Here is a 23,511-nt window from a genome sequence, read left to right as displayed (position 1 = left end):
TGGCGCGGCGCCCGCCAGTGGCGTCATCACCAGCTGCCGGCGAGGGGGGGAGGGGGGCAGACTCCGCGGCGGAGCGCATGCGCAGGTGGGGGGGGGCGGGCCTGCAGGAGCGGGCGGCCATCCCGGCGCTACCCCTCTCCCGGCGACAGCGAGAGAGGAAGAAGGGCCCGCTCTGCGCTGTTATGCCAAAAGCCAGGCTAAGGAGCCTGCTGACAACCAGAGAGGGCGGGCAGTGGCCCTGCCAGCTCAGGTGCCTGCCTGGGCTTTGCTTTCTTATAAACAGGGCCTCTCGGCCGCCTCTGCTGAGACAAACGTCACAGCAATCGGTTACTAAACTGTCATTAGGCTGGAAATAACACATGAGTCTTCAGCTGCGTTCAAGGTACCAACTCAAGATACAAGAGTCTTGGGCTCCGTGTATTCTCTCATTACTGGATGTGGTTTTTGTTGCGTATTGTGTTGGTATATAACAAGGATGGCACAGTTATCGCTTCCCTTTGCGCCCTGCTAAAAAGAACAAGCCGTGCTCTAGTTTTGAAAGAAGCGGCCTGCCTGCTGATCGGGGTGCTTGGGCTGGCTGTGCCTCTGAAGCGGAGCTAAAGCCTTGCCCTGCTGGGTCTCTGTACCCCAGGCCAGATCCTGGCCGCACCGTTTCCCCGTTGGCCAATTCAGAGAAGGTCCGTGCTGAGGGGAAGGCCCTGCTCTGGGGCAGGTGTGCAGCTCTCGGCTGGCTGCAGGAGAGCTGTGCAGAGCCCTGCTGCTCTGCTCACGTGCCCTGAGCAACCCTGAGAGCAACCGACTTCAGCTTGTAGTTCCACATACGCTATTCCCATGTGTTTTAACAACTTCTTAGGGGCTGAGAGGCTGCCGGCGGTGATGGCAGGAGGGGGACAGCCATGAGGGCTGCCAGGGAAGAGGGCACCCAAGAGACTTCACCCCTGGGGCCTTCAGTGTGAGGGGTTTATGTGAACTGCTGTGCCCTCGCAAATCCCGTGCCCCCCTCCCACCTGATTTGGATGGCTTTTAAGATAGAGCTATTGTGGCGTTACCGCAAACGGGCAGATAAAACTTTCTAAGACTCAATTCAAAGTTTAGAAAGCAGGCACAGGGGATAGCTCCTCCCATTGTGCACACCAATGATGATGTCAAATTTACACACAACAGGGATACATATTCAATGTAATTGCATGAAAACATTAGCATATTCATTACATTTTTGAGAGTTCATTTAGATATTATAACATGTTGGGCATTATAACATATTTGGGCATGTGTAGTTGTGCCTTCTGGCTGTCCTCATTTTGAGTGAGGGTCGTTTCCCTCTCAATCTTCATCTTCTTCACCTGTCCTTCGGCTCACTTTTCACGCTGGCAAAACACTCTAACTGCTTAATTGCTCGTTAAAACTAATGATCTCCCTGTTGCCACCTGTTCGTCAGAGGGTGTCCATGTTTATTGCACCCCTCTCAGGTCACCATGTTCTCAGGGCTGCAGACACCCTTTCTTATCTCACCGAGTCCTTGTAACCCTTGGGGACGGTGACTGCAATCGCTACGTTTCTTTTCCAAAATAAGACTCTCTCCGGTTTAACCGTTTATAAGCTACGTAACACCTGCCTCAGGTATCAGCGGGGCAAAACACAGCCCCCCAACCCCCTGGGCTTTTCCAGCCCTTTCGGCCCCTCTGGCGGCCCGTAGGGGGCAGCTCCCGCCGCGCGTGCGCGGGAAGGGGCGGGGCGGGGCGCACGCGCGGTGGCGGGGGCCCGGCGGCGGCGGCGGTGGGAGCGGGGTGTGGTGGTGGCAGCCCGCCCGGGGCGGAGGGGAGAGGGGCGGGCGGGCGGATGCAGATGGCGGCGGGGCTGCGCCATGTTGCGGTGGCTGGTGGCGGTGCTCAGTCACTCCTGTTTTGTCTCCAAGGGCGGCGGCATGTTCTACGCGGTGCGCAAGGGCCGGCGGGCGGGTGTCTACCGCACCTGGTAAGGGCCGCGGCCGCGCTGAGGCGAGGGGTGTGTGTGGGGGAACCGGCCCCGGGCCAGCCTCACCCCCCCCCCGGGCCAGCCTCACCCCCCCGCCCCCTGTGTTGCAGGGCGGAGTGTCAGGAGCAAGTGAATAAGTTCCCCTCCGCCAGCTTCAAGAAGTTCGCCACCGAGAAGGACGCCTGGGCCTTCGTGCGGCAGCAGCAGCCCGGAGCGGCAGGTAGCTCGTCCTCCGCCTGGGGTAGGGGGAGGCCGCGCTGTGACACAGCCCGCCCACTGACTGTGTAAACAGTGCGGCTTCTGGCCTAACTGGGGGTGGCAGCTTGGGGTTTCTCATCCTCTGCCTCCTCCGGCGGAGGCCTGGTAACCCGGGGACGCCGGGCCGGGTGCCGCGGCTCTCCGGGCACTGCCATGGGTTTGTCTGCGCGGTGGGAGCGTGTCTGTGGGCGCTTGGAGGGCATGGCCTGTGCCCTGTCCGGCCTCAGGGCGTGTCTCCGCTGCTGTCTGATCAAGAGCGACCGGTGTATAGTGTAACGTGTTTTGCCTAGTAGCTTGGGGTGGTATCAGTTTAACAGGCTAGCATTGCTGATAGGTGATAACAACTGTTGTCTTCAGAAGCAGTTGTTTCAAATGAGATTTGCTCTTGTATAGAGTTGAACTTCTTCTTTTTTTTTTTTTTTTTTTTGGAAGTGGCACACGGTCCTCCAGCTGTAACACAGGAAAACAGAAGCCAGGGAGAGGAACCAGAAATAAATGTCTTGTGTTGCAATACGTGCAAAAGGCCCTACGAACAGTCTACAAACGAAGAACACGTTGCAAAGCGTGTGAAACATGAAGAAGTGTACTCAGCGCCAACAGTCAGTGAAGATAAATTTTCATATATGGGTAAGCTTTTTCATTATTCCTGTATTTCTTCTGAGTTCTTTGTACTCTTTCATAAATAACCAGTGTAATTATGGGAAAGCTTTAGGGACATTTGTGTATGGCAGCACCAGGCCCTGTGTAATGTTGTTTCTTTTTAAAATGGAATCATGTGATATTTGTTCACATTGTCTTTCAGTGTAGTATTAATTGCCTTTAACTGGTGTCATTGTATAGCTTAATCTGGTCATTATAAGTGTGTTTTTATGTGTGTCTAGATTACGGACTACTTAAATACAGATGTAGCTGGGAAGTTTTAAAGTTAGTAGTAAGAATATGGAACGTGAGGCAGAGATGCTTCTTGAAGCTGACTGATTTAGGAGCAGCGAGGGTGTGAAGCTGCAGTTGGACTTCTGGTGTTCTGCATTACTGATTTTCATGGCTTCTCTAGTTAACATTTTGAAGGGCTCTCTGGGGATGGAATTTTGGAGGATTAATCTGCTGGCAGACATTTCTTTCTGCTCGGAGAGACTACGTCCTTGAAGGAGAGCTTGAACTTCTGCTTTTGGTGATTCTTTTGTAGGTGACTTTGCAGTCGTTTATACAGATGGTTGTTGCTCAGGTAACGGACGTAACAGGGCACGTGCTGGAATAGGTGTCTACTGGGGACCAGGCCACCCTTTGTAAGTAGCTGGGTGGATTCTTTTTTTAAATAGGTGCTGTTTGTTTCTGTGTATTTTACAATGCCAGTCTCCTTTTGAACATGAAACCCTGCTATAGAGACTCTTAATGACAGTGCTATGAGACTAGGGAGTTACTGAAGGGAAAAGAGAAATTGACTTCTCTAGGAGTTAAGAATGTGGGGAAAATCGGCTTGGAAATAATACTTTTAGGGGCTGAAGCTATAATTAAAGTGATGTAGACAGTTTTAAAATTGGTGTGCACAGAAAATAACAAAAGAAACTGCACATTGTTGGCAGGTCCATATGTGCAGCTTGCACTATGCAGGTCAAGTTAGAGTCTCCATTCATCCTCTTTTATAGAAACAAAGTTAGCATTCTTGTATTTATTTTTCTAATATGTAGTCATTGTACACCACTGAATGTTTGGGGTGATTAATTTACTATACATTTCTTGAACACAGAAATACCAGTGAAAGACTTCCTGGACGGCAGACAAATCAAAGAGCTGAAATACATGTAAGTAGTAAATGTCCTAAAATGCTTCTGCATGTTGGACTGTGGTATATGCTACTCGTGACTGTTTCAGCTCCGGCCTTCAGAAACCGGTTATGGAGCTGTGGGGGAAGTGCACAAAATACCAGGAGTTATGACTGGAAATGAATCGTTCTCTTCAAGTTCTATCGATCCTTATTTTTTTTGAACAAGGAGTAATTCACCTTGGGAGTTCCCAAATATCATTTGGCCAAGTATAGGTTACAGCCCTGCATTAGGAAAGCCTGAATCTGTATAGTATTCGTTGCATTTTTAATGTGGATGTCTCAGACCTTGGGATGAGGGCTGCTGAGAAGTGCTTAAGAGGAGAATTGACTTCTTATTTTGATAGGATCAGAGTATCATATTCCCTAGATAAATACAACAAACAATTCTAGGCTCTCAGGAGTAACTTCTGTTACTTCTGAGGTAAACTTCTGTTGGCAACGTCAGATTTAGTCTTCCCTTCTCGCCTCATTCTTAATTCTGGTACTGCTGCTATCCTGCACTGTGTGTTTGGAGATGAACTGAAATGGGGAATTGATCTGCTTAAAAAGTACAGCAAGTTCATTGTAGCGAGGGACAAACAGAGATGATGGTGATGTGCCAGGGTCAAACTTGTCACTAACAGTTTTTCAGCTCTATATCCAGACTCAACCACTTCTCCCTGTTACTATATTTCAGTGCCAAAAAAAACCCAACAAAAAAAACCCAAAACCAACCTTTTAGGGTTTCCAGACTGTTCAAACTGGTATGAATCTTTGCTTCCCGAAGTTATGGAGAAAATGTCTAAAACATGATGTGCAGTTGGTAGAGGCTTTGATAGGAAATTGGGCAGAGCTGCTCCTACAGTACAGATTAAGCATCAGAATGTTTGTGGTTTTTTTTTTTTGCCAGTGAAACCTAAGTGGCTTCCTTAATGCTTGATGCATTAAGCAGTCATCTGCATGCATAATTTTGGAAACCTCTGTTCCGAAGCATGTTGATACTCATTGACAGAGAGATTGCAGTAATAGTCTTTGTAGTTCTGTGTTAGCATCAGGTACTTGGGTTATTTGATTGCATGTGTTCAAAACACTGTTCTGAACTGTGATTCTGTTGAAATGTTCTTAAGGCAGCCTGCAAAGCAATAGAGCAAGCAAAAAGTCAAAACATCAAGAAACTAATTATCTACACTGACAGCAAGTTCACTATTAACGGTAAGTTAATGATTTTAGTTTTCCTGATTCATAAAGACATGCTGCACATGTTTTCACTACATAAGGCCTGCAGAACATACTCTGGCCTGAGAGGAGGAGTATAAGGAAGAAAATGCATGATTTCAATAGTCATGAATGCTTGGGGAAAGACTTCAGGATATTGTAGGGATTGGTTGGTAACCACATGAAATACAAATAGAGAGAAGGTGCCTGTTACGGTAAAGAATGACAGGAGTAACTAAAGGATTTCTATCTTAAGGCATTCACTGTTCAGTGTAGGATAAATGTTGTTCGTGTGTACTCGGTTAAGGATGTGCTCAGGAAAGTACTCGGGAGTTGTGATCCTGCAGGGTTCGGTTTTGTTTTGTTTGGATTGGAGAGCCTGCCCTAATACACAAATGTGGAGCATATTCAAGTTTCCTTTTTACTTCCAAACTCTCAGGCTAGAATAGAAGACTCAGAGTGTGTATTTGAGGTTTCACCTTCGTCCAAAGATTTGGAAAATACTTTATTGCCTACAAATGCCACATGAAGTAGCCAGTAGGACTTAATCTCTTAATAACTCTTGCCCTTTCCCACAGATCTTCCTCCTTTGATACTTCTGAACTGCCTAAATATTTCTTCTTTGTATCTCTGACTTTTACAGAAAGAGTACATGCGTTAGCTGTTTCTGGATCACTTTTGGGTTGTTCTGTTTTTGGTTTTTTTTTTTAAATAATTCTAAGCAAAAACTTCTGGAACTGTTGACAGAAAAATTAAATGTTGCTCTTTCACACTTCAGTGATTTGTTTGTTTATTTTGTTTTGGAGTGGGTGGGTGTGATTATCCTGTTCTTAGGATGACTTCCTATAATTGAATGCTGATGTTGAAAGTAATTATTTGTTTCATTGCTTGTTACTAAAAAAGCAAATAAATGGTTTATATGTTAAAAATCTTTATATCTGTTCCTCCAAAAAAGTCACTGTGCTTTCCAGAACCTCTCCCTGATACCTGAAAGTGGGGGAATAGGAAGGAAGAGTATCACTTCTCTCCTTTTTCAGGTGGTTCATGTTTGGAAGTAAAACAAAACTTACCTTGAAAAATTTCCAGTGTCGCCTTAAGTAGCAATATCTTAGGACAGAAAGCTACTGAGTGGGAACAAGTGACTGCTAGGCAAGGAAGGAGCTGTTGGAGCTGTCACTTGCTGCTTGTTTCAAATTCCATTAGCTTGCATGTGCATGAAAGAGGTTCCATCCAGAAGTGAAAAGTGTTAAGGGCTGGTGCTTTATCCTCCTGATTCTAGTTTGTAAATTGAAGAAGGGACAGTAAATATTAAGAAACAACTTAAAGGAGTTTTCCATTGCTTCTCCCTAAGGAGGATCTCATAAATCTCTCCTTCGAGTAGCTTATTTTCCCCAAAAGATTAGGTATATCATTTCCTAAAGGAGCAGAATGTGTGTGTTTGTTGGCTGTGGTTTGGTGGATTTTTTGTTGTTTTTTTCAATCTCTGCCAGAAGCATTCTGAAAGAAGGAAGAGTAAAAGCAAGAGTCTCTACTCTTCAGGACTGGGTGTTGCATGATGATCAGTAGAATCCAAGTTCAGAATTTGTTGCAAGAAGCAAGTTCAAAATATTAAGGAGCACAGAAACATCTTTGCAGTTCATTACTTTGTAGGAGAAAAGTCTATACCATCTTGTCTGTGAAACTGGTGTTATGAAGGACAAAAAGTTGCTGTTGGATAAAAATCCTGTTAATCTTAGGTATGACACATAAGTATGAGGGAGGAGAAGAATAATCTTCAGGTGCAGTATCTTAGTCTCTGGTTTTGCTTGCAGTTTGCTCTTGCTGAGTCGCTGAGGTGCAAGTTCCACTCTTGTTGAATCAAAGCTATTTTGTAAATGTGTAGGAGTTACATTTTAAAATACCAGAGAAAGAGGCTTGTGATTAAGTAGAAATGGATGTTGTTTAGTTTGCTTTCTAGGAGGTTTTGCATGTCAGGTTGGCGATTCTCTGGTTCGTGTCTGTTTGTCGTGAAAGTAGTAAGGATGTCTTACATTGTCAACACTAGCAAAGATACTTAAAAAGAAAATAAAATTTGAAATTCTTATTTAAGGAGTAATATGGTAAATTTTCTGGCCAGCAAGGGACAGCCAGAATGTTAGACCTTGTTCTGTGGAAATCTTATGTGGTCTTTCTCTGAAGGATTCTGTTTAGTGTGGAGAAGCTGTTAAGTCAGGTGGCCATCAGTTTTTCCTCTGCATTGTGTCTTCCCAACTTCTCAAAAGAATTAAAGCTGTAGGATTGTTCTGGCTGACTGTACTATCAAGCTAATCCTTAGCTTCAGTTTATTTGAAGTTCATGTTGTAACTTTGTGTGTAATTTGTATATAAGATCGTAGTCTTTAGATTAAATATCTATTCAGGAAAATGGTAATTCAGGTAATTCAAGTAATAATGGAAAAATACAATCCTGAAAGACAGTTGTAAAGAACCAAACGAGAGTGTCTTCTATCTCCAATGTCTTATCCTGAGACTTTGTACAGAGTTAATGTCTTATTAAAAGGCTGTTTGTTCCATCTTGATCCTTGCTTGCTTCTTTAATAGCATTGTTATGGTATTTGCATAGGTATTACGAGTTGGGTTGACAACTGGAAAACAAATGGCTGGAGAACAAGTTCAGGAGCAAGTGTAATAAATAAAGAAGATTTTGAAAGACTTGATAATCTATCAAAAGGCATAGAAATTCAGTGGGTAAGCACCTCATTTTTATTCTTAATGATACCTTAACTGCGCTTCTTGTAAAAACTTCACCATAACTAAGAATTTTATAAAACATATTATTATATGTTAAAATGTACAAACATTTCTTTCATTGCTTATTATTGAAAAATTAAATATGTGGTTTATACGTTAAAAATCTATACATCTTTTCCTCCAAAAAAGTCACTCTGTAAAAACATACAGAGAAACTGCTTGTTTTATTTAAAGCGAATAAGTAATAGAACCTAGGCTCTTGGAACCAATATATTACTTATTTGTTTGCTGTCTCTTGTTACTACTTAGAAAATGCCTGCAATAATTATTTTTAGTTTGTCAGTATTGTTAGTAGAGGAAACTTATGTTCGTGGAAGCCTAAGCTTAAAATGTAACTGTCTTTTAGCTCAGTTTCTGGTTTTGCTTTTCAGAACTTTTTAAGCTGCTGCAGTTCTGAAAGGCTAGGTTAGGTGGTCCTCACCCAGTTTGCTAGTTCTTGTAAAGATGATTTTCACAATTTAGCAAGACTTCCTAGAGGAAGGCGGACCATGGGCATTCCTGGGAAGAACCCAGAAGGATTAAGTGTAAGGAGAGAGCCTCTGAGGAGGTGCTACCCTACTATGAATGAAAGGGTACTGCGTGATTGAATTGCATGCATGTGCTTTTTTCTTTATTTCTTGCATATCTAACGCTCTGGTACTTTTGTCCAAACAGATGCATATTCCGGGCCATGCTGGCTTCCAAGGAAATGAAGAAGCTGATAGACTAGCAAGAGAAGGAGCTAGTAAACAAATGTCCTGATGTACTGGGACCAGAGACTGTTGCAGTGGGAGGAAAAGGACTAACATCAGAGTGACAACTTGAACTGCTGTAATTGTTTTGGATTTGAACTTTGAACTGTACTTCTTTCTGGCCTGAAGCGTTAAACATATACCAACTTCTGGGGAGAGAAAAAACCAACCAAGTTCTCTTCTATAGTGGTGGTTTTTTTTTTTATTTTATTTTTACAATCGAGTCAGTATTTAGTTGATGATGCAGAATGTTTGCTTTTCTCCATCTTACTGAAGGGCCATGGTCAGTGTTTTTAGCTGTCATGTAGACTTCTGAATTCACCGTAAAGACAGACTTCTGAAGAAGTAATATTAAATCTTTATCCTAAGTGTTCTGTATTTTCCTTTTAGTGAAATAAATTAATTTTTTTGTACAGAGAAATATATTAACAGCCCAAAATAGCTGGGGGCAAGGGGACTTTGGGATAGTTTGGTTTGGTAAGAGGTCAGTGGCCTAACACTGAGGTGTCCATTAATGTGCTCTGGCACTAGCAGTAACCTCTCTGCAGATGGGCTTGTAACACCCACCTGTGCCTCACAGTCTTGTCAGGTACACCATCTGTAGATTTCTTTATAATGTTACTTTGCAAGGCAGCATGAACAAACTAAAAAGCCAGGTCACAGGAAAATCTGAACCATGAATTTTTACTATTCTCCTCTCTCTGACTGCTTAATGCCCAAGCTCTTGGTTTCTGGCTTCCTGTTTCCATTAAGTATGGTTTTTTCTGCATACTGGTTCTCATTAGCATTGTTAGTTCCTCTTCAGTGTTGTCCCAGAGGTAATAATTGGCCATTTTATCTGAAATGGAACTAGAAGATGATCAGCTTGTCCAGATCTTTCAGATGTCAAGTGTTTGACTTTTTTTTTTTTTTCCAGTCAATGATAAGATTAATGGAATGGCTAATGTGCACTTGAATTCGAGTGTAATTACCAGTAATCAACATAGTTTTATTTTCTATGCATCTATATGGGAAGACGAAACAGGTTTGGTATGTTACCTTTGTCAACTTCTTTGTGCGGTGCCTTCATCCCATTGAATAGTAGGGCTTAAGCTGAGAGTCACCAATATTTTGGTATTTGCTAATTGCTCTACAGAATGGCAGAGCTGCTGCAGTTTGATTTCTTAATAGTTCTCGTGCATTATAATATCCTTGTTGAGGCCAAGTACGAGCTCTTAAGTCTTTTGAGTCACATGAACTGTGATAGAATGAGGAAACTGGCTAGGCAGGAGTTAATAGACGAGTGAGAATTTTTTTTTTCTTTCATCAAAAGCTGCACAGTGAAGCTCACCTAGGAGTAAGGTAGTGCACTGATGAGATTTTCCCCTCTGCTTTCTTTGTATATATGCACACAATTATCCATCTATTTATTTATCCTAATAGAAGTTTGGCTTGAAGGAAAATACCTCATCATCCCTGATCAGATCTCTAGTTGAAGCAGAACAGTGTGACAAACAATGTGCTAAAGAGGTAGCATTCAATAATCTGCCACTCCTACATCTCCAGTGAAACATGTAGATTCTATCTCCTGTATGGATATCTGTATTATTTTTGAAGCAGCAGCTTTGGAAAAAAAGTGTAAATAATGGTGGGCAAAATCATTACTACCTGAATCTAATAGGTAGATCGGTTATTAGGAAAAAAATTTACACTAAAAGGGTTATTAAACATTGGAACGGGCTGCCCAGGGAAGTGGTTGAGGCACCATCCCTGGAGGTATTAGAAAGACAGGTTGACATAGTGCTTAGTGACACGGTTTAGTGATGGCTTTTTATCAGAGTTAGGTTGATGGTTGGCCTAGATGATCTTAAAGGCCCCTTCCAACCTAGACAATTCTATGATTCTATGATTATAATAGGAAATCTAATTGGAAAGAGTTTGTTAGTTTGATGGCAATGTTTATCATTCTTACCCTTAAAATTCAGCTGAGAGGAAAGTTACAAGATTAAGGCTGATTAAAGGATGGAAAGCGAGTAATACTTCTAACAGCTCAACAGGATTTCACAGGGGCTGAAGGACCCACAGAGGATGCTGGCTGTTCGAGTCATTCTTTTCGGGGAGCTGAACCTGTAGGAGAGTACTGATTTAGCAGCTGTGGGCTTGTATGTGCTTCTAAAAATATGGACAATACCAGCATTAGACCAGGTTAGCTGTAATTTTATGGGTCTTGTCTACCCTAGAGCTGGTCGCTCAGGATGTGAGCATCTCCAGGGATGGAGGTTACACAAGCTTTTTCAGCAGAATGGCAGCAAGTCTTAGCACTGTATTTTCCTTTTTTTTAAGATCATCAACCTAATGCTGACAAACCCACCACTGAGCCATGTCCCCTCAGCACCATGTCCCCTCAGCACCCACTGAGCCATGTCCCCTCAGCACCATGTCTGTCTGTCTCTTCAATACCTCCAGGGATGGTGACTCCACCACTTCCCTGGGCAGCCTGCTCCAATGCTTGATAACCCTTTCGGTGAAGAATTTTTTTCCCCAATATCTAATCTAAACCTCCCCTGGTGCAACTTGAGGCTGTTTCTTCTTGTCCTATTGCTTGTTCGGTGGGAGAAGAGACTCATCCCCGTCTTGCTACACCCTCCTTTCAGGTAGTTGTAGAGATTAAGAAGGTCTGCCCTCAGCCTCCTTTTCTCCAGGTTGAACAACCCCGGTTCCCTCAGCCGTTCCTCATAAGACTTGTGCTTTAGACTCCCAAGATCAAGTCCAAGCGCTAACCTACAGCCGTAGGTTAAATTAACAGCTCCCTCAGCCCCAGTTGCCGAGTTGCAAATGGCGGCCGTTCCAGGCTCCCCCCACAGGCTGGCGGTGCGGGGCCTCTCCCGCTGCCCGCCCCGGCCCCCTCCAGCCCCGCCGGGGCGGGACGCTCCCGCCCAGCCCGCCCCGGCCCGGCCCAGCGGAGCGCAGCGCCCGGCCGCGACATGGTGGAGGCCTGGTACATGGACGAGTCCCAGGAGGACCAGCGGACGCCGCACCGCCTGCAGCCCAACCGCCCCGTCAGCCTGGAGCAGCTGCGCAGCCTCGGCGTCGCCTACCGAAAAGTACATGGCGGCGGGACGGCGGGGGGGAACGGGGGCAGGCCTCGGCAGCGCCTCAGGGCGGCCCGGACACCCGGCGGGGCGGGGAGAGGCCTGAGGGAGGCGGGCAGAACCGGGGCGGTGCTCCCCCCAGGGAGGTTGGCGGCAGGTCCCCGCCATGGCCGTGCGGGCCGGGGTGCCCAGCCCGGGAAGGGGGAGGCAGGAGGGGCGCCGGGCGGGTGTGTGGGCCGCGGGCTGGGCACAGGCTCCTGTCATGGAGCTGGCACGCCTTGTGTGGCCATGGCAGCTGCCAGAGCTACCCCTGGAGCCACCCCCTCTCCAACCGCGCTCCCCACAGCCCGGGCTTTTCTGTGGAGGCTGAGGGGAGACCTTATTGCTTTTCAAGAGGAGGCTGAGGGGGGGCTTATTGCTCTCTACAACTACCTGAAAGGAGGGTGTAGAGAGATGGGGGTCGGTCTCTTTTCTCAAGTCACAGGTGACAGGACAAGAGGAAATGGCCTCAAGTTGCACCAGGGTAGGTTCAGGCTGGATATTAGGAAAAATTTTTTCACTGAAAGGGTTATCAGACATTGGAATGGGCTGCCCAGGGAGGTGGTTGAGGCACCATCCCTGGAGGTGTTCAAAAGACGGGGTGATGTAGTGCTGGGAGGTATGGTTTAGTGATGATGCTCCTTGTTTGTTGTGTGGGTGTCTATTTTTGTCAGTTAGGTTGACAGTTGGACAAGATGATCTTTAAGGTCCCTTCCAACCTAGAAGATTCAGTGATTCTGTCTGAGTGTTCTGAACTTAAGCAATTGTGTCTGAATACATTCTGCCCCCCGCCCCTATTTTTATTTTTATTTTTTGTAGTTGGATGCTGATAACTATGAGACTGATCCGTGCCTGAAAGAGATTCGGAGAGCAGAAAATTATTCTTGGATGGATATCATAACCATACACAAAGACAAGCTCCCCAACTATGAGGAGAAGGTGCGTGAGGCTTTGCTTTGGAGAAGGCTTTGCAAGGTGAAGTCTCGGCTGCCGCTGGAGTGTGCGGCCGGCTGCCCGGCCCTGAGCAGGGGGGAGATTTCCAGGTGTAAGATACCTCCTGTGCTGAAGTCCTTAACGTTAAAAAATTCAGTTTTGATATTACTTAAAAAGCCTTTTGCTTCTGTAGGCTGCCTTCAAAGGGTTTAAGGATAGTTCTCGTCACTGTGTCATTTTGAAATGAGGATTCCTACCAGCAGAGCCCCACCGATGCTGCCCTGTCCTTGGAGAGCCTCCCCAAGGAGGAAGGCAGGCGGTTGCCAGCTGGGCATGGGCTTTGAAGGCTGGAACATCCTCACGGCTGCTGGCAAAATAAGTCTTTTCAAAGTGAATGTTAACCTTGTGGAATCGGGAGGGGTACATTCCCCATACAAGATTTTTTTTTTTTAACTTGGAAAGCTGGTGCCTTGGCTATTTCAAAACAGCTAAAAAGGCTCTCAGCCTCCTAGAAGGAGCTTCCTCCCCCTGGCTTCAGGGTGCTGGTGTGCTGCTCTGGCCTGAGGACAGCAACCCAGTGGCACTTCCATATTTCCATTAAATTTCCATTTACCAGTTTGTTTTAAGCCCGTTGTGTTATACTGGTATTAAATTGATGCGAAGGTGAATGAGGTAGTAACTTAGGTTGCCTGGATGGGCTCTGTCTGACACAAAGATGGGCTGTTATTGGCAGGGCACGTGGGCTTTTGCTCCCCTTGCCACGCTGGATCAGTACCTGCTCAGGGACACCTGCAGTAGCGTGGCTAAACAGCACCCAGATCTCAGCAGGTGATGGTACCTGGCATTGCACTGCTCTCTGTGCACTCACTAACCTGCTCAGACTCTGTTAATTGAACCTTTAAAACATGTTTTATTTTGTGCTGTGTATACAAAGGATTCACCATTCTGGAAAATAAAAGAACCATTGCTGCTGCTGCCTGGGAGGAGGGAGCCTGGAGCTGGGGCTCACTGTGTGGGGGCAGGAATGACATGGTTTTTACATCAGATTGCCATAGATGGGCCATGTTTGGCAATAACTGCATTTTCACATGGAGTTATATTAGCCTGTGGGGCTAATTCAACCCTATACTAGTGTTAAAGAGGGGGGAACACATAATCTGTAGCTGTGTTTTATTTTTGCATGTCAGGGAAAAAAAAAAGGCACGAAATGACCAAACTGAACAACCGCGAGGACTAAATCCTTCAGTGGGAAGTTTTACCTGTCTCTCTCTCAGATGGGTGTAGGCTTTACTGTTGTTGAGAGACTGGTTATGTGCAGCCATAGCTGCTGTTTCTTGCCAGAGAAATTCCTGTCTTCTAAAGGAAATGTAGCAGCCTGCTTAGAAGTGTGCTGAGACAGGGGCTGGCTGTCTGGATTGGCCGTTTTAACCTCCTTGGTCTCATCTGTTAGTTAAATCACTGTGCAGTTACCCTTTGAAAGCCTTTGTCTGCTTTGCAGACAAAGGTTTCTATCAGATTTCTTTGCGGTTTTTCTGTGATCAGTAGTTTTAAGAGATACTTGCTGTTCCTAGATAAAAACGTTTTACGAAGAGCATTTACACCTAGACGATGAAATTCGCTACATCTTAGATGGATCTGGCTATTTTGATGTTCGAGACAAGGATGACAAATGGATCCGGATTTCCATGGAAAAAGGAGACATGATAACCCTCCCTGCCGGCATATATCACCGATTTACACTGGATGAGAACGTATGTTGCTATAGATTAGCGTAAATTTTAATGACAAATCCATGCAAGTGTGTATATAGTATCACATTAGTAACTACATGCCCTGAGACTTGCAGTTCATTAGCAAAACATATTAAATATGAAGTAGGAATATGAAAAATACTAAATAATTCACAGCGGCTGAACCTTTCATCTCCAGGTCACAAATCCAGCTTCCTCTCCTCAGCTGTAACTGCAAGTCACTGCCACGTGGTATCTGTAGCATCTCTTATGTGACAGCAGCGTGAGAGCCGGGCCCTACAGCTGTCCCTCACACAATTGCCCCCACTGTTGGCTGAGGTAGAGATGGTGGAGATGGATCCTTCTGTGCTGCCTTGTTGTGTATCTTCACAGGCATAGACACAGCGTATCTGTGTCTGGCAGTGGCGTTTTTTGCAAGTGCTAAATTCACCTTCAAGGGAAAGAAGGATTTAAGAGTCCAGAGCCACTACTTGCAGCTAGCGTGTGCTAGGCTTGATGCTGGCTCCACAGGAGGTGGCCTGCTTTTGGAGGGTATTTTTGGCAGTGGGATTGTGAGACTGGCACACAGAGTCCTGACCGGTGTGTCTGTCCTTGTGGGCTTTTATAAATATGTTTGTAACCTTAGCGTTATCCCTGGAAAATGGGGAAATGACTGCTGTGTGGCAAAATCCCATCTCTGAGAATGGTGTAATTTTGAGTTGGCTGTCCAGATAGCAGTTATTGTACGTGTAAAAAAGAGATCTGCCGCTTTGGTGAAAAACTTGACTTTTGGTATTTGCATTTTGAGATGATCCACAGTGAATCAACTACCATTGCTCATTGAAGGCTTTTACTTTACATAGACAAAATGTCAAGGATTGAATCCACAAGAAGTCTTAAATGTTTGTCCACTTCAGGAACTTTAGTACAGAAGTGCCATCTTCAAAGTCAAGTCTTCAGGTGCTTCTAGACCTTTGCATTTTGCAGCTCAGCTCTTTGTGTACCTAACTTTATTCTTGACATTGCTGAGCACCTGGGTGCACGATAAGCACTGAGCAGTGTTTACAAAATAGGTAGGGTCTAAACCTGTAGCATTGTTGACAGGAGAGTTCCCCATAACTCAGTGGTTTGGGCACTTCTGCAGGATGTAAAATCCCATTCTCTGCTGCCACAGCTGGACCTTTGCACTTGGCATACTTTTGGTTAACTGATGGCAGGGGCTGTTGCTTTTCCCATTGGAATCTGGAGACTTTTCACTTCTCCTAGTGTTATTTTTTGGCTGGTGTTTGCAGTTCCCATTCAAGCTTTTTATGGCTCTCACTTTGAAGCCTCTGGTATTCCTCAAAAGCACTGTATAGCCATCTTGAGTATTCTGATTGCTGTTATTTAACTAAGCAAGTAGGAATTAGATCACAGAATCATATGGGGTTGGAAGGGACCTTTGGAGATCATCTAGTCCAACCCCCCTGCCAAAGGAGGTCCTCCTAGAGCAGGCTGCACAAGAACGTGTCCAGGCAGGTTTTGAATGTCTCCAGAGATGGAGATTCCACCACCTCCCTGGGCAGCCTGTTCCAGGGCTCTGCCACCTTCAAAGTGAAGAAGTTCCTCATCATGTTTAGATGGAACTCCTCATGTTCAAGTTTGTGCCTGTTACCTCTTGTCCTGTCACTGGGCACCACTGAAAAAAGACTGGCCTCTTGACACCCACTTTGCTGCGTTGCTCCGTATTGCGGGCCCAGCGCAAAATAATTTGTGTAAGAAAGACAGAATATTTTTTGTTTTCTTTGAAAGGGGCAGAAGTACTGTCTCTGCCTGACCTGGAGATGCTGGTTGTGACAAAATATATCACTGCATAGGTGCAAAATCTTCCACTGCAGTAGCAGGGAGCAGGAACGACAGCGTAGTGGTACAGTTTTTTGGAACATGTGAAGCTTTCAGTCCATCTTGAAATGGTTTCAAAAATTGATGCAGACGTGCAAATGAAACCATTATCATCAGAATTAAGATCTAATGGAAAGGAACTCTTAAATTACTTGTGACTTCTTATTCTTTGACAGAATTACGTGAAGGCAATGAGGCTATTTGTTGGAGAACCTGTCTGGACACCATACAACAGGCCGGCTGATGATTTTCCTGCTCGGAAACAGTATATGAAGTTTTTGGCTGAAGCAGCACAGTAATGGTATCTGAAACCTGAGAGGTGGAACAGCCTGAACCCTGCCAGAATAAATGTGACTGGTGGCTTTTTACTGATTAGACTTCTATTTGGATTACACTTAGAATCACAGAATCATAGAAAAAATTAGGTTGAAAGGTCATTTGGTCCAACCTTCTGTGAAGTACCAGGCCAACTGCAAAGTTAGACCAAGCTGCTCAAAACCTTGAAGTCTGGAAACCTGCAGTGGTGGAGGTTTCACAACCTGTCTGGGCGCCCATTCCAGCACTTAGCTGCTCCCATGGGCGAGTGTTTCTTCTTCCTGGCCATCTCCCTGATTGCAGCTTGCTGTTGTTGTCTCTTGCCCTTTCACTGAATGCCTGAGAAGAGTCTGGCTCTGCCTTCTCCACAGTCCCTTCTGTAGTGGGAAACTGCAGTTAGGTCTCCTCTAAGCTGTCTCTTCTCCAAGATAGGCAAGGCAGTGTCCTTATCTGGGCTTTCTGCGCCCCATGTTGCTAAGGAAGATGTTCAACATCATTTGCCCCAGTTTTGACTGCTGAGGAATGTCACTTGTAACCACCTGACAGAGTTGAACCACTGACTGTTCTGAGCCCGATGGTGCGGAAGTTTTTCCAGCTGCCTTGTTGTTCATCCACAGCCTGGATACAGGGCTCCTGAAAGCCTCCCTCTGGTCAAGGGGAACGACATCTGTTTCCCCTCCGCCATGGAGCCTGTCATTGCCTCCTCGGTGGCAGGCAGGATGGTTGGGCAGAATGCTCCCTTGGGAAATTAGCGTTGCCTGGTTGTTCTCCATCACCTGGTGTTTCATGTGCCTTGAACAGCTTTCATAATAGCTTATTCCATAATTTTCCTGGGGACTGGAGTCAGGCTGGTCAGCCTGTAGTTCCCCACATCCTCTTTTCTCACCTTTTTGAAGGTGGCAGTATCATTTGCCTTTTTGCTAGTCAAAAAGATTTCCCTGATCACCGTGACCTTTCAAAGATGCCAGCAGCCTTGCAGTGACTTCAGCCAGTTGCATTTACAGTTGCTGAGGAATCCATTTTCTAACCTTTTTTCCTTGATATTTCTGGCAGGTAGAATTGGGAGAGGTGGGCTACATTAATATTCATTCTGCTCTGAATCCATGCTAATGAACTATGTAGGATTCTGTTTTTAATTAAAGAAAATAAACCTTGCTTCATTCTTGTCTAAAAATGTTCATAAGAGAAATTTGCATAATCGGCATTTTAGTATGCAGCTTCCCTGGCTCTGCCCGGGTACATAAAGCTGTGGTTTTCTCTCAGCAAAATGCAGCAATTTGCTCTTGTGAGTTATTAATAAAATTACTTTGACTTGGGTGTGGGCTTTTTTATTTTTTTTCTTGCGCTGACATTAAGGACGCATTGAACAGCGGTGTTACTGTTAATTGTTAATCAGCTTTTATTCCTTGTGCTGCTGCTGACTCGTGCTGTAACCTGGGACAAAGCGCTGAGCGTGTGCCTCGGGTTCCTTAGCTGGGAGGTGGAGGAGGGTAGACTTGGACACACTGGTCCAGTCTTCAGTAAATGCCTGGTGGTTAGGCAGGACATGCAGCTCCTCAGTGGTGGGCACCCAAGTGTTTTGGAGTGAATTTGCTGTTTGCAGTGAGGAGTGATGTCAGCTGGGCAGAGGCACGGCTCGCTCCAGCCCTCAGTGGATGGATGATGAGAGCAGGGGCTCTGTGCTGGCTGTGTGCCCCGTTCAGCCCCATACAATGCAAGCTCCTGCCTTGCAGTTTCCCGAATAAACATGACTCTAGAAAGAAGTTGAAACCTGGGCTTTTGTGCGTTTTCCTAATGTAGCAGACAGACAGTAGATAATTGAACTTTCCCCACTGTTCTTCCCTATGGATGTGCTCACAGCCCTTCTTCAGCAGGCAACAGCATTTTCCTCACTTTGTGGCTGCATTATGTTTAACGAGGTCTGGATGCTTTATTTCATTAAGGCTTTCTGAAAACAAAGTGGCAATATTGAAGTGGAATTGTACTAGCTTTTATCCTAACAGCTGGAAAGGATGAATAAGAAAGGCATGTGTTTCCTGCTTTACGGTCCTGGGTTGCAAGCTGGGTGAGATGCAGAGACACAGCTGGCCCACCTTTCGGCCACTGGGGGCTCAGTTAGTGGCAGGGGGTGCAGGCACAAGCCACGCTTGTGAAGTGCAAGCCCACCCAGGGCTCCGTTCAGCCTTTGCTGGCTTTTGTGCAGTGGTTCATAAGCCTGTCTGGCAGATGGGTGTTACTGGCAAATGGGAAGTTCAGCAATAGCCAGCGACGCGGGGGTGCTGGGGCCTCTCACCTGCCTCGTGGGTTCAGGGATTTGTGTGCCACTTGCCTGGAAGGAGCACTCCAGTGTCCTCTTATACAGCACACAGGGGCATCCTGGTCCCAGAATAAACATAGGGGATTTCTCGAGGTTCAGCTGCAGGAATAAATGACAGTTACTGCCTGTGGCAAGTTTTATTCCTTTGACTTACATGCCGCAGAAAATTGTGTTTCTGAATGTAAAGTAAAATCACTGTTTTCTCCTGGTGCTGGTATCAGTCCCGGGTATCCAATCGAACACATCTTCTCTCTGCTTCTGTTTTCAATTTTTTAACAGAAGTCAAGGTGAGACTGCTCGTTCCTCCGATGGGCCTCTCCAGTTGGATACCTCTCCCTGCAAAAGGAGAAGCAGAGGCAGCGGCGTGGGCTCTCGGGGACCCCATCACAGCGCAGAACAGAGCCGGGGAGCGACTGGGAAGGGAGAGCAGGTAACACTCTTGGGGAGAGATTTACAGTGTGGAGGGATGATGAGGGCTGGGCGGGAGAGCGGCTGCCCGCTGCGATTGCTTCCAGCAGCTCGCTGATGTGGGATGTGACCTGGGAAGCGGGACTGAACCACCTTGTTTTGTTGCCTCTCTGGAGGAATATATACACCCCGAGCAGCTCCCATCTCCCGGCTGTCAACAATAACACACGATCCCCCTGCTGAAGATCGTTCATCATTTTGATAGCACAATGCATTCTGCCACTGGGAGGTGGCGGGGGCTGCGGGGGTCTTACTCTCATCGCTTTTGAGTCCGTGCCCTTTAGTGCTGTAGGTGTCTTTGAAAGGCTGCTTTCTGAAAGTGGGTTGTTTTTTTTTTTTTTTTTGCCAGCCATAATTAAAGAAAATAAACCTTGCTTCATTCTTGTCTAAAAATGTTCATAAGAGAAATTTGCATAATCGGCATTTTAGTATGCAGCTTCCCTGGCTCTGCCCGGGTACATAAAGCTGTGGTTTTCTCTCAGCAAAATGCAGCAATTTGCTCTTGTGAGTTATTAATAAAATTACTTTGACTTGGGTGTGGGCTTTTTTATTTTTTTTCTTGCGCTGACATTAAGGACGCATTGAACAGCGGTGTTACTGTTAATTGTTAATCAGCTTTTATTCCTTGTGCTGCTGCTGACTCGTGCTGTAACCTGGGACAAAGCGCTGAGCGTGTGCCTCGGGTTCCTTAGCTGGGAGGTGGAGGAGGGTAGACTTGGACACACTGGTCCAGTCTTCAGTAAATGCCTGGTGGTTAGGCAGGACATGCAGCTCCTCAGTGGTGGGCACCCAAGTGTTTTGGAGTGAATTTGCTGTTTGCAGTGAGGAGTGATGTCAGCTGGGCAGAGGCACGGCTCGCTCCAGCCCTCAGTGGATGGATGATGAGAGCAGGGGCTCTGTGCTGGCTGTGTGCCCCGTTCAGCCCCATACAATGCAAGCTCCTGCCTTGCAGTTTCCCGAATAAACATGACTCTAGAAAGAAGTTGAAACCTGGGCTTTTGTGCGTTTTCCTAATGTAGCAGACAGACAGTAGATAATTGAACTTTCCCCACTGTTCTTCCCTATGGATGTGCTCACAGCCCTTCTTCAGCAGGCAACAGCATTTTCCTCACTTTGTGGCTGCATTATGTTTAACGAGGTCTGGATGCTTTATTTCATTAAGGCTTTCTGAAAACAAAGTGGCAATATTGAAGTGGAATTGTACTAGCTTTTATCCTAACAGCTGGAAAGGATGAATAAGAAAGGCATGTGTTTCCTGCTTTACGGTCCTGGGTTGCAAGCTGGGTGAGATGCAGAGACACAGCTGGCCCACCTTTCGGCCACTGGGGGCTCAGTTAGTGGCAGGGGGTGCAGGCACAAGCCACGCTTGTGAAGTGCAAGCCCACCCAGGGCTCCGTTCAGCCTTTGCTGGCTTTTGTGCAGTGGTTCATAAGCCTGGCTGGCAGATGGGTGTTACTGGCAAATGGGAAGTTCAGCAATAGCCAGCGACGCGGGGGTGCTGGGGCCTCTCACCTGCCTCGTGGGTTCAGGGATTTGTGTGCCACTTGCCTGGAAGGAGCACTCCAGTGTCCTCTTATACAGCACACAGGGGCATCCTGGTCCCAGAATAAACATAGGGGATTTCTCGAGGTTCAGCTGCAGGAATAAATGACAGTTACTGCCTGTGGCAAGTTTTATTCCTTTGACTTACATGCCGCAGAAAATTGTGTTTCTGAATGTAAAGTAAAATCACTGTTTTCTCCTGGTGCTGGTATCAGTCCCGGGTATCCAATCGAACACATCTTCTCTCTGCTTCTGTTTTCAATTTTTTAACAGAAGTCAAGGTGAGACTGCTCGTTCCTCCGATGGGCCTCTCCAGTTGGATACCTCTCCCTGCAAAAGGAGAAGCAGAGGCAGCGGCGTGGGCTCTCGGGGACCCCATCACAGCGCAGCCAACCCAGAACAGAGCCGGGGAGCGACTGGGAAGGGAGAGCAGGTAACACTCTTGGGGAGAGATTTACAGTGTGGAGGGATGATGAGGGCTGGGCGGGAGAGCGGCTGCCCGCTGCGATTGCTTCCAGCAGCTCGCTGATGTGGGATGTGACCTGGGAAGCGGGACTGAACCACCTTGTTTTGTTGCCTCTCTGGAGGAATATATACACCCCGAGCAGCTCCCATCTCCCGGCTGTCAACAATAACACACGATCCCCCTGCTGAAGATCGTTCATCAGGTTTTTTCTGAAAGTGGGTTTTTTTTTTTTTTTTTTTTTGCCAGCCAGGAAAAAAGCAATTTGGGGCGGGTATAAAGATTCTACACCTGTGAAGAGATTACATGGGAGATTACACTGGGAGGAAACAGCTGGGCAGAAAAAATTGTTAATATTAATAGAAAACACTCCAGAGAGTGGAGAGAAGGGAGGCAGAACATGCCGTTCCTTCAGATGAAAAACATGGTTTATTTTCATGGCAATTTTTTCTAGTGTTTGTTTTTTTCTTTTATTTTTTTTTTCCCCATATACCACATACCTAAAAGTGCAAAGTGAAATCGATTTTTGGTCCAAAAACATGAGTCTGTTTTACTGCATCTAGTGGAAAATCTCAGTGCATTGATGTAGTATGAAAATTTATGTAAGTGGTTCCAGCAGCATCACGTTGGCAGCGTTAACTCAGGCAAGGGGAATATTTCAACTCCTCCAGGATTAGAGTTAAAAAAAAACAAAGGTAGGAGAAATGGTATTGAATTGAGGGGTTTGAAGGTAGCTTTTTTGGCATCTATGTGTTATTTTCCGCTTTAATTCAAACTTTTCCCCGGTGGCATATACCTCAGTCTCTCAGTTATTACCACCTTGAGAGTGCTTTCCTGTGAGTAGGCTCAAAGTGAACCGTGGATGGTCAGTGGGATTTTTAATAAATTCGGCGGGCAATGCAGGTGTCTGCACAATCTGTGATGCTGCCTCCCTTGTTTCATGTCCGGGGCCGAGTGTCTTTGGCTGGGTGTCCTAACTGCAAAGACGTTTTGGCAGTGATCTGATAACACCCACACCAGGCGCGTGGGGATGCCCACAAATGGGCGATGTTAGGAAAGGGAATTGCTGTTGGCGGGGAGTGTCTCGCCCCGAGCTGCCGAGGGCAGGGGCTTTGCACGTATAAAATGCTGCACTTGACACGTATGAAATGCTGCACTGGGAGCATGGGGTCCCGCTGGCAGAACCGGTGCTCTCCTGCCTGGTTTCTGACGCCAGGATTAAGCTTGAACGAGGAGTTTATGGGAGAGAACGGTTTCCTGACAAAGGCGATGGTTGAGTATCAGCCAGCAGATGCCACCGCACGTAAAGGCTGAGGTGGCAGCTGAACACTGCTTTGAAGAATATCTCTAGCAGCCAAATCATGGGTTGAGATGTCTGGCTGAGGCTGTGCACCTGACCTGTGCTATGCTCAAAAATGACATCATCTTTTTGGGAGTCTTCCCTGCGAAAACAATAGAAATTCCCAGATTTCTTCTCCTCTCCCCAAAACAGGGTCACTGCCAGTTGTCTTCTATTTCCTGAAGCTAAATAAACATAGCAATTCACTGGGGGATGAATTAGTGTTACAACTTAAATATTCCTGGCTCAAAGATCCAGATTGGATCTGATCTGCTGCACTCATTGTGACTTCACATTTTCTGGGTTAGCAAAAAGGTACTCTGCTATCTATACCTGCAGTTTGAAAACCCTGGTTTATGCAGCTGAACCACTAGCTCTCATTTTTTTTATTAACTGTATAAGTACCCAGATAAGACAAGAAGCAAAACTTTGAAAACCAAAATGCTTGGGGAAAAAACCGAGCGATTAAGGCAGCTGTGGAGCTTTTTCAATGCTGGCTCCCCCCTCTGCAGTTCCCTCTGAGATACCCGCGCTGGTTTTGAAAGGTGCCCCTCCGTTTCACTGCCTTCTGTGCTGCTTGAGCAGTAAATCACTGCTGTGCCTGGCGGTGAGCCGCTTTGCCTGGTAGAAAATTGGGCTGGG

General features: G+C 46.1%; 2 protein-coding genes across 4 annotated transcripts; both read left to right on the top strand.

Annotated features, from left to right (window-relative positions):
- Window positions 1-1,817: 1,817 nt before the first annotated feature.
- Window positions 1,818-9,141, top strand: RNASEH1 (ribonuclease H1). Of its 2 annotated transcripts, none has more exons than XM_014956775.1 (8): window positions 1,818-1,974; window positions 2,085-2,194; window positions 2,665-2,859; window positions 3,419-3,518; window positions 3,980-4,034; window positions 5,164-5,248; window positions 7,853-7,977; window positions 8,695-9,141. In XM_014956775.1, the coding sequence occupies exons 1-8, from the start codon at window positions 1,865-1,867 to the stop codon at window positions 8,779-8,781; spliced, it is 867 nt and encodes a 288-aa protein (XP_014812261.1). In that variant the 5' UTR covers window positions 1,818-1,864; the 3' UTR covers window positions 8,782-9,141. The 2 variants fall into 2 exon arrangements, with proteins under 2 accessions (XP_014812261.1, XP_014812260.1); XM_014956774.1 differs by having other exon boundaries at window positions 2,662-2,859; window positions 8,695-9,139.
- Window positions 9,142-9,337: 196 nt separating this feature from the next.
- Window positions 9,338-18,057, top strand: ADI1 (acireductone dioxygenase 1). Of its 2 annotated transcripts, none has more exons than XM_014956777.1 (4): window positions 9,338-9,800; window positions 12,701-12,820; window positions 14,386-14,565; window positions 16,602-18,057. In XM_014956777.1, the coding sequence occupies exons 1-4, from the start codon at window positions 9,708-9,710 to the stop codon at window positions 16,722-16,724; spliced, it is 516 nt and encodes a 171-aa protein (XP_014812263.1). In that variant the 5' UTR covers window positions 9,338-9,707; the 3' UTR covers window positions 16,725-18,057. The 2 variants fall into 2 exon arrangements, with proteins under 2 accessions (XP_014812263.1, XP_014812262.1); XM_014956776.1 differs by lacking the exon at window positions 9,338-9,800 and adding an exon at window positions 11,681-11,854.
- Window positions 18,058-23,511: the final 5,454 nt, after the last annotated feature.

This window comes from Calidris pugnax, unplaced genomic scaffold (assembly GCF_001431845.1).
Source record: "Calidris pugnax isolate Ruff unplaced genomic scaffold, ASM143184v1 scaffold171, whole genome shotgun sequence".
Classification (NCBI taxonomy): Eukaryota; Metazoa; Chordata; class Aves; order Charadriiformes; family Scolopacidae; genus Calidris; species Calidris pugnax.
Note: the sequence above shows the minus strand (reverse complement) of the source record. Positions and strands in the feature narration are given on the sequence as shown.